Genomic DNA, 14,376 nt, shown 5'->3' on the forward strand with positions numbered 1-14,376 from the left:
AGCTTTCACAGGTAAAAGAAGCCATATGTGTTCCCTAAATATGTGTTGTTCAGATTATAAAACTGTATGCTGACCCACATGTCCTGTGAAAGACATCGGTGAGCGTCCCTAACCAAAGTCTCAGTTCAAAGTCACCAGTGTAGTGCCTTGGAGCCTGGAGAAGGCAGCTGAGTGCGGGAAATGTGAGAAGTCCACAGAGCTCTGGAATGATGACCCCATGAAATCCCTTCCCCAGCCAATGCAACATTCACAGCTTTCTTCTTCTTCTTCTTCTTCTTCTTCTTCTTCTTCTTCTTCTTCTTCTTCTTCTTCTTCTTCTTCTTCTTCTTCTTCTTCTTCTTCCTCTTCCTCTTCCTCCTCCTTCCTCTTCCTCCTCTTCTTCTTTTTCCTCCTCCTCCTCTTCTTCTTCTTGCTTTTTGTGTGTTTGTTTTTTTGTTTTCGGAGAAAGGGCTTCTCTATAAACAGCCTGGGCTGTCTTGGAACTCGCTTTGTAGATCAAGTGGGCCTCGAACTCACAGAGCTCTGTCTGGTTCTCCCTCCTGAGTGCTGGAGTTAGAGGTGTAGGCCACCAGGCATAGATATAGCCTTTCTTATTTGCTGGTTTAAAATCATTCAAGAGATGGGGGAGAGGAGGCGAAAGAGATTTAGATCTGTTCTTAGCATGTATGCCCCCCAGATTGATTTAATTATGGAACTTATTAAAATGGCCAAATCGAACATGAATTTTCAAACTGTAGCCAGATGGGAACCTAGCCTTAAAGAAAGGACTGGTGCAGACATGCTGCCTGGTGACAGGGAACTTGTCACTCTCATCCTCAGGTGGCATTAACAGACATTAAGTAGGGAAACTGCGCTAAGCAAGTCTATCCCATGTTTCTAGAGGTTCAGGGGCAGAGTTCAGCCTCCTACCAGCCACACAATCTTATCTTCCCATGAGACACCCATCCAGGATGCTCTTATTCCCGACAATTTATTATCACCATCAGAGCAGCCAGAGTAACCTTTCCTCTCTAGAAAAAGTAACAGCAGATCACGTGGAGCCATGGCCTGTTGCTTACGTCCGTAATGCCTGGTGGTCCCTTACTGACACTGTGGTGCTGAGAATGACTTGCGCACAGGCGGAGATATTTGTTTTGCAAAGGGCCACGTAGTGACTCTTGTAAGCTTTCCAAATCACAGAGCCTCTCCCACAATGGTTAAACGGCTCAGAAGCCGCCAGGAGCACCAGCTGAAGATGCACACAGCTGAACGCACATCAACACCTATTTACGGAAAGCAAGGTAGGGAATCCGCACTGCTTTGTTGGTCAGAAAATATGCTCTTGAGCTTTCCAACTCCTTAAAAATTTCAAACTCTTTCTTGCATGATGGGCCATGCCAACTCAGGTGGTGTGTTGGTGTTAGCCCATGGGCCACCCTCTGCTAACCCCTGACTTAGGCACAGTTGCAAGCAGCTCGTTGGCTGTCTTTGGAAATCAGATGGGGATATAGGAAGGGAATCAGTGTGCAAAACAAAATAGTATCTATATGATTGTCCACAGGATCAGATTAAAAATGCTGTTAAAGGAGCTGGAGAGATGGCTTAGCGGTTAAGAGGACTGGTTGTTCTTCCATAGGATCCAGGTTCAATTCCCAGCAACCACATGATGGCTCATGAGCAGCATTAACTCCAATCTTGGGTGATGCAACACCCTCTTCTGACTTCTGTGGGCACTAGGCATGCACACATATGCAGTCAAAACACTGGTTCACATAAAAATAAATAAGATAATAATTTGAAAGGCAGGTTGCATTCTCAGGTGGCAGTGCCCCTGCAACGTGATGGTAAAAGCTTAAAGAGAGGACACATCCAACGTCCATCCGGTTGTCCTGAAGGACAGGATTCCTTTCCTTTTTCTGGTTGAATAATATTCCATTGGGCATACCACAGTTTTCTTCATTCATTACACACCAGCAGATGCTTTGGTGGTTTCCATGTAAACAATGCAATGGCAGCAGGAGCACATGGTCTCAGGGGAGAGGGGATACCAGATCGTCTTCTCCTTACATATTCAGAAGAGGAACGGTTGGTCCAATCTACTTCCTCCCACTAAGCTGTATCTCCAGTTTTTTTTTTTTAACTGTTTTCTACTTTTTTATATATGAGACAGCATCTCACTATCATGGTAGGCTGTCCAGCCTGACCTTGAACTTACTCCAAAGCTAAGGCAGGCCTTGAACTTCCAGGCATCTTATTTCAACATCTGGAACAACTGGGTTCACAAGCCTGAGTCACCAGGTCTGTCTAGCTCAATTTTTATCTTCTTGAGGAACCGCCTGACCCTTCTCCACAAAGGCGGCATGAATTTCCATTCCTACCAGCAGTGCACAAGGGGGCTCTTTCTGCAAGGGGGTCCACAGCACCACACAGTGAACCTCAACAATACATGGGTTTCAGTTGTCAACTGTGCCTCAACTAAGTTGGAAGAAAAGGAAAAGAAAACATCCCAGGAGAAAAGGAAAAGAAAACATCCCAGGCAAGCAAAGCAGCTAGGTGGTCTGAAAGCTCTTCAGAGGCCGCTGTGAGCTGGGCCGCCGTGCTATCTCATTACGGTTGTTTTTTATCAAGAATAGAGTACGCTGGATCCTCACTCTTGGTTTAAGTTTGTGTGTCCTATCTGCTTAGGGGTAGCAAGCACTTTTTACTTTGCTGTGAATGATCAGCGAAGACTGTTAGGTCAGATGTGCACTTCACATGCACCGAGTGTTATTTAAATTTATTGGGTGACATGAAAACCCATGAGATTACAATGCATAAAGGGTTCATAACATTCGCATCCCATGAATTTGATTGCTGGCGTGAAAATAAAACTAGACGCTTTCTAAGAGATTAAAAAAGTACTTAGTAAATATCTGTTATATACTATAAATGTATGCAGTAGTTTTGACAGGCATCCTTTTAACCTTGGACTGCTGTGTACAAAATTACAGTTGTTTTCCATCTGATGATGTTTCTCATGGGAAGATGAGAACACACAAATAACACATACTAGAGCCATGAAGTGGCTTCTCTTCTCTTCAGAAACTATATCTCTGTTTTTCTGGGTTTTTTGTTTGTTTGTTTGTTTGTTTGTTTGTTTGTTTTCCTACTGTAGCAAACCACCTGTAACAGTGTAAAAGCACTTGCAGGATGCAGGAAAAAATGCCTGCTATGGTGAGACTTGTTAGTCCAGGGGGAAAAAAAAAGAAAAGAAAAAAAGGAAAACGGTATTGATAACAATGTTGTGTTGCAAACTCTAATGGCCAAACGGCATGCCTTGAGATGTATCCTTCAAAATAAAAGTTCTGTTAAGGACAGTACAAACAGAGGATCATGGAATAAACCAGACAGGTGTGGAGCACAGAAGACAAGGACCAGATCCACTTTCGTGAAACACAGTCGAGTTTTGGACAGACTTAACTTGACCCAAGTCCAGATGAAGTCTACTTATTTGGAAACCTTGGGATATAACTCCAGACACAAGTGCTGAAGAAAGCCAGAAGAAGGGCAGCATCAACAGGCTCTGACCTGATCAGCTGAGCTGTTGCCAGTCTTCTGAACCCAAAACACAAAGGCAAAAGATGCTGGCAAGGCCACCAAGTTTCGATAAGTTGAACAAACAGGTTTCTTCAAATTTCATCTTTGAGAAGCGATTCCAGATTCATTTAGTTGAGTGTCTGTGGCAGGAGGGGCAGTGTTAGATTGTGGAAAGAAATTCAGGAATGTGTCTGCAGAGAAGCAAATTGGAGTGGGAGTATTGGGTTTTGACTGGGGAAGACAGTGGATACTTTCAAAGGTTATGGGTAAATAATGTCTTTGTCTAATGTTGACTTGATAAATATTGTCCAAGGCTCTTGGAGGCACACACCTCTGAAAAATGGTCACATTTCTTACTTGTCTGATTCTGGCTTCTCTGCCTTCTCAACCCCATGAAAGAGACAGATGTCCAGCTGACACATCAACAAACAAAACCAACAGGGCGATGTTGAGATACCACAAACCTCCCGGGAGGCCTAGAGCCTGTAGAAGTCTTCGGAAGCCTTGGACTGTCCACTGGAAGTTAGCTCAGAAATTAAATGCAAAAAAAAAAAAAATGTGGCTAAAGATATGTCTGATATTATGAAATGAGGGAAGATTTATAGTATTGAGATTCCTTTCATTGTTTTATTAAAGAATAAAAATTGAAGATAAATATTAGGGAGTAAATCTGAGAGATCCACAGAGTGACGGAGATATGATCCTGACCATTTCCTGGGTTAATGCCTTAATTATGCATTAATCAGATTCTACTGGTCCAACAACCAATTTGGTAGGTCATACTTTGAAAAGGCCCCACAACCCCTCAGTCTCTCCTGTTCCTCAGGGTGTCCTATCTCCTTCTGAGTCGTACAGGGAATTCTTTGGTCCACCCAGGCCAGCTGAATGTGAACTCTGCTCTCCAAACCGAGGCCAGACTCTATTGGTGGTCTCGGAGAAATCAACACAAACAGATCCCCCTTCCCCCAGCACTGAAGTTTAATCCTAAACTCCTTTTCTGAAACATGTACTACTTTGAGTTTCATGAATTCAGAAAACTGAATTAAGAGCCCAGAACTTGCTGTTTGCTTCTGGGTTGAAGGTTCTGTTGTTTTCTGAAAACTGGTGCTCGTGTGTGCGCGCATACACACACACACACACACACACACACACACACACACACACAGAGTAAAAATAGACATTTCTTAGAGTTCAATTGCTTGAGGCTCTATTTGTATAAAAAATTAAAACCACTTCAAAGTAAATTCAATTAGTAAATGTATAATGCCTGAATAGACTGTCCTAAATGTAATATACTGAACATGATAATTTTATGAGAAAACCAAGTTGGAAATAATATATTTTTACATTCCTTTAAGTGAAAAAGAGACTTCAGAATCATAAAGAGCATTAACAAGGTACTGCATATACTTAAATTTTTCCTTTAAAAATGTGTGCTTTTTTAAGTGAGAAATGTAAGCTTTGCTTTTTTGGAAGTAGTGTCGCCGACTAAGATTTCCTCATGTACGTACAGGGGGAGGGGAGAAGGAGGAGAAATGGACAGAAAAGAAATGAGGCCTTCCGGAGTATCTAGTGAGACGAGAAATGGGCAGGGAGTGAGCGGATGATAAAACGAAACAGCTGCACTCTTTACTTTAGATCCCAGGAGATTATACGATCCCTCGCTCGCTGGCGGAGAAGGGTCTGGAAGGACAGGGTTCTGTTTGTCACCTCTAAAATGAGGGTTCTGATTGTCGCCCCTTCTCCGCTGCACTCTGGCTTCTGAGGATAAACATGGCAGCCTACATCAAGTGCCCTTGACATTTTGGTTCGTAAATGCAATGATGTATTTGACTCCGAGGACCCTTTCTGATATTAACAGCTTTCCGTCCACCTGGCACACGGTATTGGTGTCTTTAAAGATCCATTCCGGGTCTCCAGCCTTGGCAGTGAGCATTCAGATGGCCAAGGCTGGAAAGCCCTGCTCTGATTAACAAAATCCTTTCATGGAAAAACACATCCTACGGTGCCTTACTTTCCCTTAGATTTTCTCCTCCATACAACATCCTCTCAAGTGATCTGCGACAGGATATAAAAGGCACTACACTTAACAGTGTCTTACTGAAAACGTGGCAGCAATCCTCAACTCAGAGTTCATTGTTGACAGCTCATGCATTAATCCGGCTCTACTGGTCCAACGATCAATTTCGTAGGACATACTTCAGAAACTTAGCAACTCCTGAGGACTTACTCTGGGCTTGAGCTTGGGAATTGGAGTATAATTCACTGACATCTAATTTATTTTAAATGCACAATTAAAATTTTATCTTTTTTTAAAAAAAGTAGATTTACTCATTGGTACAACCCTCACTCAAGTCAGCTCAGAAATATCCTTCCCTCTGATCTATCCCTCACATCCTTTATAATCAAGCCTTACTTTCAAGATTCAGTCCCAAGCAACTTCTGAGCTGCTTCCTGTCGCTACATTTATGTATTTTCTAGAAAGTCACACGAAACCGAAGTCTGGCTTCTGTCCGTCTAATGTGATCTGAGACCCATCCATGCCATGAAATGCTAGTAATCCATTCCTTACTCATAAGCAGCTTTCTGGATAGATGGTCTATTATATCATCTACCCATCTACTTTAAGACAGTGTGGTGGTGTGAAGAAGAATGACCCCCACAGGCTTACGAACTTGAATGCTTGGTCATTAGGAATGGCGCTACTTGGCAGGGATTAGGAGGTGTCCTCTGGTTGGAGTGGGTGTGGCCTCCTTGGAGGAAGTATGTCACCATGGGTGGGCTGTGAGGTTTCAAGAGTCCAAGCCAGGTCCAATGTCTCTCTTCCTGCTGCCTGGGGATCCAGGTGTAGAACTCTCAATTACATCTCCAACACCCTATCTGCCTGTGTACCACCATGTTTCCCACCATGACAAGAATGGACTAAATCTCTGGTCGTAAGCCAGTTCCAATTAAATGCTTTCTTTATAAAAGTGGTCATGGCATTTTCTCACAGTAATAGAAAATTGAGTTAAGACAGAGTAGGATTGCTGGGTCTGACGTCAACACGATACGTAACACTGAAACAGCGTGCCAAAGTACTGCAGAGCAGCTGTCTGCTTGTGCGCTCCTACCAGCATCCGATGGTGTGTTCGACTTCCTCCACATCCCCAACAACACCTCGGTATTGACAGCATAGTACTGACAGCCTGGGATTGATCACCTTGGTAGATAGTGAAGACTTACTACCTCTTTAATCTCTGCTTTGCTGGTGGTAGATTGTGCCAAGCATCTTTGAATGGATCGTTTACCCACTTTTTGGTCCTTCTTTAGAAAATTGGCTATTCGATTTTTCCCTCATACTGAGTAGGACTGAACTAGCTCTTCACACGTGCTGGTTCCATGGCCTGGTACATAAATACTTGGCTAATATCTGTTTTAGGTTTGTTTCTTGGCCTCTTTTCTTAATGCCATCTTTTAAAGAGCAAACATTTAATTCTGATGACATTCAACTTACGTTCTTTTTTCTCTTAATGTCTACAACTTTTATGCTTTATCTAAGTATTATTCTGTCACCCAATGTCTCAGAATTTTTTATTTTACTAATGTTTATAGGTTAGCCCAAATGTTATGATCAATTTTAACAGATTTCTTTTGTAGAGTTATGTAAAGACCAAGAGTTGAAGTTTATATGTGTAAACCTAACTGTTCCAGAACTACCTTTGAAGGAACACCATCTCTCTATTGTATTGACATGCTTAGTGGAAACCAATGGACCACATCTACACGACAGTCTATTCTTGGACTTTTTTTTCTTCTGTTTCCTTAGACTGTGTGTCTGTGCTTGTACCAATGGCTCACTCTTTTAGTTACTATAGATTCACTTCATTTTGAAAGCAAGAAGGACTGAATCTCCCAACTTTGTTCCTTTTCACCATTTAGACAAATTCAGTGGTTCTCAACCTTTCTAATGCTGCAGTCCGTTAACATAGTTCCTCATGGTGCGGTGAGCCCAACCATAAAACTATTTCGTTGTTATTTCATAACAGTAATTTTGCTACTCTTATGAACCATAATGCAAATATCTCATAAGCAGGAAATCTGATATGTGGCCCTATGACAAGACCATTCAGCCCCCCAAAGAGTTGTGTGTGACCCACAGTTTGAGATGCACTGGACTAATCCATGATCATTTGCATCCCCACACAAATTTTAGATTCAGTTTAACAACTTCTATAAAAAAATACTTCTCAAAGTTTTGAACGGAGATTATATTAAATCTGTAGGTTAGTTTAGGAAAAACGATCAATACTAAATTAGTTGCCTATTTCACTGTAACTCTTAGTAACTAGGTTGTATTCCATTTGATGCTAATAGAGACAATTAGTCTTTTATAATTTCTGTTTTCAGCATTTAGGAAATTATTTTTGTGTATCTGTCTTATATCTGCTACCTCGATAAGCTCCTGAGTATTCTAGTAGCTTTCATGTAGTTTCATCAGGATTTTGTAGCTACTAAGAGTGACAAATAAAATAAGTGATATTTCTTTCTGATTCTCTCAGGCTTTAATTCCTCATTTTTGTCATACAGTCATTAATATCTCCATTTGTATCCTCAGCAAGTCTCCTGAGCACAATTCCAGCCCCATACTTTTCCCATGAATTCTGACACGTGTACACTGTTCACCCTGACGCACAGCCATGCTCTCCTGGGGCCCACCACCAGTGCCCATCATCTGAAAATCGTCATTTAAGAGGTGAAAAAAAGAACAGAAAATGAGAAAAAGAAAGTGCTTCTATCTAACATGAATCTCATAAACTTAGGAACAGAGACACAGATGGAACTCACTGGGCATGCTCAAAGTGGACTCCTCAGCCCTTGGTAGGCGCTCATTGGACTTAACACACTTGTCAGCCACAAGAAAGGGCAAGGTTTAAAAACATACCCTAACATGGTAAAGGTATAACAGAAGTGATCTAAAATACAAGATATTGCTACTGATTTTGTATTTTAGGCCTTTGAGAGCAGGGTTGCCTTTATGCTTCATACAATTTTTGTTGTATCGGAGCACAGTCGAATTCACAGTCTATGGAGCATGTAGACTCCATATGGAGTAGACTGCATATGGAGCGCCAACATGCAGGAGGTACAAGGACTTTGCCTGCTCCTACCAGGCCTCTGAGCATGGTACAACCATCCCCGTGGTTAAACCAGAAAACAACCACCATACTGAAGCAGCTTCCTAAAGCATACACAATCAGCAATGGGGCAAAAGTAATTACTCAGGTTTCTTTATTTGAAAAGTTCTAAACTGGTCCCCTCTTTCTGGAGAACCCCACTTCCCAATCCACATTCCCTAGCTCCAGACTTCAACACCCTGCCCGGGAAGCCTCTGGCTGGCTCCATTATTTTGTTTGGTTTCTAACCTTCTCTGGGTTTCTTAGTAGCTCAGAAGCCACTGCAACAACTCAGGAAGAATTTAGACTAATTCAGTGGTTGTCAACCACTGTCAACCACAGGGGCTTGTCCTGTTCCCAGGTACCAGGCTGAAAGTTTAAACGCCGTGACCAAAAGATGACTGTGCAGAAATGATGCACACATGAATGGCTACAGGAAGCTTGATCTGGAATACATTTCCCTGTGAGTTAGGACGAGCAATGAGACAGGTGATGTTTTAAGGAATATGAGAACTTCCGCTGAGATAACCTTGGCTCCCTTGCTCGGCTTGAACCGGAAGTTACCATCAAGCCATCAAATTGTGGACCTGAGACAAAACTCAGGACCCAGTAGAAAAATTCTAGCCCTTACCAAGAGATGATTCAGACTGAAATATTTATAACTTGGGATTGGAAGACGAAGAAAGAGTGGCTGAGCTTCTGCGGGAGAGGACGTGGAACGAGAAAAGGGAAGCGGCATCAAAAGTGTTTATCTCGAGTAAATGCTTGGTAGACGTTTGGGACTCAGTTCATTTGAAAGGATTTCAATAGGCTATTCTCAGAAACACCTACTAATCATAACTCCTCCTGTGCTGGGGGCCATATGCAAAACCTGGAGTAATCACCTAGAGCCACGGTAAACCAAATAAGCCCTAGGCCAAGTAAGACAGTCATCGAGGATGGCTCTGATTCTCAGCAAACCACAGAAGAGAGTTTACCCCACAAACCTCCAGCACATGTCCTTCTTAATCCACTAGAACATTCAGTTTCTTAAATTGTTCAGATATTCATAGTGATGCCTTTGAAAGTCTCTGTCATTAGCAAAACCCTGAGAGTCAAGGGATTGGGAACTAAGAACCCACACTCTTGTCTCCTTTCGTGGGACAAAATTTTATTCGAAAACTACTGTGTTTGCACTGGCCATGGTTTCTTTCTTGTTGTGGTAATGGTGGGTTTGAGCAATTGCCAGTGAAATCATAGGAATCACAGCCCAACAGAGCCACTGACTGCCCTTTCCAGGAAGCGTGCCCACTGTGATAACAAAATACATTTAAAATTAGACAGCAAAATTGTAGTCAGGATATAAAACAACAAAAAAAGCAAGATAAGGCGTTTTATATATAACATAAACAAAATTCTGTAAAACAAATGAAACCAAGTAAAGAAAAGATTCCCCAACGTTTTGGATGGTGGTGGTATGACTGTCTTCTCCACCCTACCTACTTTTCCGAACAAGTTCTACAATGATCTTATATTTCTTTTATTCTAAGAAAATGAAGGCTTCCTGTCGTTATTACTTTAATTCATCTCCCTGTCTCGCACACAGGAGGTACGACGACAGTGACCTGTCTCCCTCCGGGGGCCCTCCCCACAGGAGTGCGGAGGTGGGGAGGGGAGGGAGGCAGGAAGTCCTGGGCTAGTACCTTATGCTCATCCCGAAGGTGACTGTCCAGTTCTTCCGTGTGCTTGGTCTCATAGTAGCAGAGCTGGCATTTGTAAGGTTTCAGTTCATTGTGCTTTTCTATGTGCTGCTGAAGGCTCTCATCACTGGAGCAGGTGAAGGTACATTTATCACAGCGGAAAACAACTCCCTGCAAGTATTTTGACAGTTTGGAACGGCACACTTCAATGGGGACCACGCGCTCTTCTGTGGAAACAAATTGAACGGAGAGATGGGCGTTTTTACCGAAAGAAAGCACATGTTTCTTCTCTGGGACATAAACATAACGGACCCACTCAATTCCGATACTCCTTGTGGGTCTTGGTCTGTGAACACCACACACATGCACAGTGGCCCTCCTTGACGTCCCCACATGGCGCACAATCCTCTGGCACACCTGGGTCCTTTGAGACCAAAAGCTTCTGTGTACTTAATACCAAGAGCGATCTAGAAGTCGATGTGGGGCAGGTGGGAAGGTGTTAGATAACTTCTAAGGGGAGGTGGCAAAGGCAGGTTGGGCGTGGAAGTGGTTGCCATCTTTACCAACATTAGCAACCATTGACAAAACCCACTATAACGTCCTTTGGCGAGGGCAATGATGACTGGATGCCAGGTATCTCTGAGAGAAGGAGATGGGTATCAACTGGGTACCCAAGTGCCACCACTGTGTTGCAGCTTCTGATAGCATCATGGCTAGAGTTACTCCCATTTTCAGACAAATAGAAATAAGGAACAGTAGCCTACTTCTATCCCAGGGATGAAAGCCAGGGTCTCATACAGGCTTGGCAAGCACTCTATCACTGAGGTATACCTCCAGTGAGGACGAATCTTTAAAAACATTCTAAAGTTCAGACATGGCAACGGACAGAGCTGAGAGGTGAACCCAGATTGACCTCATTGCTTTTATTCCTACCCTCACCCCCGTGAAGATGTTTTCAAAGACGCCCTTCTCCAGTCCCAAAACCAAGGGGATGTCAACTAAAACAACAAATCTAGAAACCGTCTAACAAGTACACTTAGCTTACAGGTGAACCAGCTGTGGGTAGCATTGAGGAGGGAGGTGGGGACCCCTGTTGGAACCACTGAAGGTCTGCGCCACTCTAGAAAAATCTGTGATCCGATTCCCACCAGAGGAAGAAAACTCAGCAGGAAAGAGCGGACTTGGGTGTCTTTCCCAGCCACATGCCAAATGTTGGAGGGCTGGAAATGCATGCGCGTGTGTATTTTGCACTCTCTCACCCTTGTGTTTAACTGCTCAAATTACATTTCACACCAGTCTGCCCAGAGTATTGGCACATGTGCCAGATATCCATAACTGGGATAAAATTAAAATCTGTGCTATATATGCAAGAATCAAATATAGCATGTGTTTTCATGCTGAGTCTGGATTTCAGAAGACTCCGGAAGTTTACACATGGACGCACACAACATATACTTATAGTATTTAGAAACGGCAATGTATTATTAAGTCAGAAAAGCATGATTTTTATTCCCAGAGACACTGAGAAGCGATGTTAGTCTTTTGCACGCCTGTGCGACAGCCTCCTCCTTCGTTACTGGCTGCATTCGAGCCCGAAGGAATTTCTCCCACCCAACGTCACGTCTTCGTCTCAACCACAACATTCTAACTATGGGCCACTCACTGCCTTGGAGCCCTTGAATATAGCGCCTCAGCGGCCAGCAAAATGCTGGGCAGAGAAAGCGTGGAGGGTGTGTGCCTCCAACATACTCCCCAGAGATCTAATGTATATGTTATTTTCCCTCTACAAAGATCCAGTTGCTTATTTAGAAATATAAATATTTTTTAGACTAAAGTGTAGCAGACAGCTAAGAAACACATGATTATAAAGTAATCCACACATTTTCTTAGAATAGCAAATGTTTAACAGTCTTCTGAGCCATTCAGTTCCATGGTTTGGTGTAAGTGGAGGGCGGGGTGGGGGAGGATGCCTTGGCATAAACTAGCTTGCCTGAGTAAGTCCATGCTGGTGTCTTCTACTTCCCTACTCCTGGGTTCCTTGGGGGCCAGGCAGTTCTTTGTTGTGGAGCACTCTCCTGTGGCTTGTCGTATGTTTAGCAGCTTCTATGGTCTTCATCCACCAGATTCTTCTAGTGATCATTCCTGTACACCCCAAAATTCCAGCAGGGTAGTGCACCCCTGGGAGGCTGGAAGGGCTGGTCAAGAACCATCATGCTTAGCAACACCAGGCATGAACCTTGGGGACGTCACGTAAAGTACACCTGACTAAGACCCTGAACGCAGTGTAGGGACAGGGGTAGCAGCAGCAACAGGGATCAATTTCATACCGAGGTTGAACTCGCGGAAAGGGCTGCCACGATCATTTTTGGCACTTCCTTGAGGCCGCAGCCCTCCCGTTCCTTCTATACTTGTTCCTGATTTATTTTGTCATCTTTACTGCTTCCTCTTTTATTCTTTGGCTCCAGCCTGGCCCATCTGCCCTAGATCTGTCAACTTCAGGGCAGATGAAGAACAGCTGGGCACACTTTTCCGTGTAACAATACCTCAGATGCCACGAGGACTGCTATGGAGTCACTCAAGGGTCTGTTTCCCGCAGTCGATTATCGGGTCTCCCAAATCCCCTTCGTATGGATCCCCCCTCTCCATTCCTCTACCACCTTGGTTACTCTTCTTTGCAGTTGCTAATTTCACGAAGCATCATCAAGAATTTCCCCCCAAGGTCTAAGCATTCAGAGTCACGCTCTGGGGTTCAAATGCTAATAGTAATAATAACTAACACATGACTTTACAATTGATTAAAAGCCTGTCGTGAGGCAACCTCTATTAGGTGTCACAGGGTTATATATGGAAACGTCAGTTAATAGTAGTGTTACCATTTGAAGATATCTGCACAATCCACCCCACACAATAAAATAACTAAAAGTAATTTTAAAACTTAAAAAATAAAACACAAAACTTTCCGTTTCTAAACTAAGACATAAGTTAAAGTGGACCAAGTCCCTCACTTACATAAATGTGTGTTGTCATTTCCTGGCAAGCTAGACTGGAATGTTCCAGGTATGAATGAATCCTGCCTTGGCTGCAGAAACTAATATTTCTATGAGAACTCATGGGTCTTTCTTGACTTCACACCTCTCAAAATTACCCTGTGCAAGAAACGGCCTGAATCAGACCCATTGTGACTCGGCTCCCAGTGATGGTTGCTAAAAAAAATACGGTCATGTCACCAGCTCACCACAAGATGGATGGTCCATCTCATCACCCCCTACTCAACTGGCACTTGCTGCTACAGTGAGACGTGAAACCGGAGAGTGTGGACTCCGGAGTGACGACACGGGTGTTGCAAGGGCAGAGCCGAGCATGCAGCAGTGTTGCCAGGAGCCCAGGAGGAAAAGCTGCAGAAATGCAACCAAACCACTGAGTGTCATTTCTCAGCGGGAAGCCACAAGGCCCTGGAGCCCAGAGTCACCAACGAAGAACTCTCCTGGAAAGAGTTCTGTAACACCTCAAATCTTAAATAAGGCAGCGAAAAGCTGGCATTCCTTTACACCCACAAACTTTGTGTGCAAGGCTTCAACCCAGAAGATTAAGCCCAAAGACCCATTCACTACTTGTTGGACAACCGAGTGACAAAGGCCAAAGACCAGAGAAAGCCATTAAGTTCAATGTCAGCACACTTGGGAGATGGAGGCAGGAAAGTGTGGGGCTAGCCTAGGCAAGGTACTAAGTTTCAGGCCAGGTTCGGCTCTGTAAGATCCCATTTCAAAGGGGTGGGGTAAGGAAAAGGACAAGGAGGAAGGTGAGGAGAAGTAGAGGGATAGGAAGAGGAAAAGAAGGAAAAGAAAAAAGATACCATTATTTTCAAAAGCCACAAATAGATACATGAGCACAAGCCACTAGCTCCTGGTAAGAGCTATTAGGTTTTGGCATTAGCCAGTTTCTACAGAGAGCTGGGAGCAGTTAATACCTCTATCACGTAAGGATAC

The 14,376-nt window shown here is 43.5% G+C and overlaps 1 protein-coding gene across 6 annotated transcripts in view; it reads right to left on the minus strand.

The window, feature by feature from the left end:
- Znf462 (zinc finger protein 462) overlaps positions 1–14,376 on the minus strand; it is a 135,056-nt gene that overhangs the window by 14,122 nt on the left and 106,558 nt on the right. For all 6 annotated transcript variants that reach the window (XM_087897119.1, XM_087897120.1, XM_087897121.1 and 3 more), the window contains exon 10: positions 10,394–10,617. In XM_087897119.1, the coding sequence (XP_087753245.1) occupies positions 10,394–10,617 (224 nt within the window). The remainder of the gene's footprint in view (positions 1–10,393; positions 10,618–14,376) is intronic.

This window comes from Myodes glareolus, chromosome 16 (assembly GCF_982192425.1).
Source record: "Myodes glareolus chromosome 16, mMyoGla1.1, whole genome shotgun sequence".
Classification (NCBI taxonomy): domain Eukaryota; kingdom Metazoa; phylum Chordata; class Mammalia; order Rodentia; family Cricetidae; genus Myodes; species Myodes glareolus.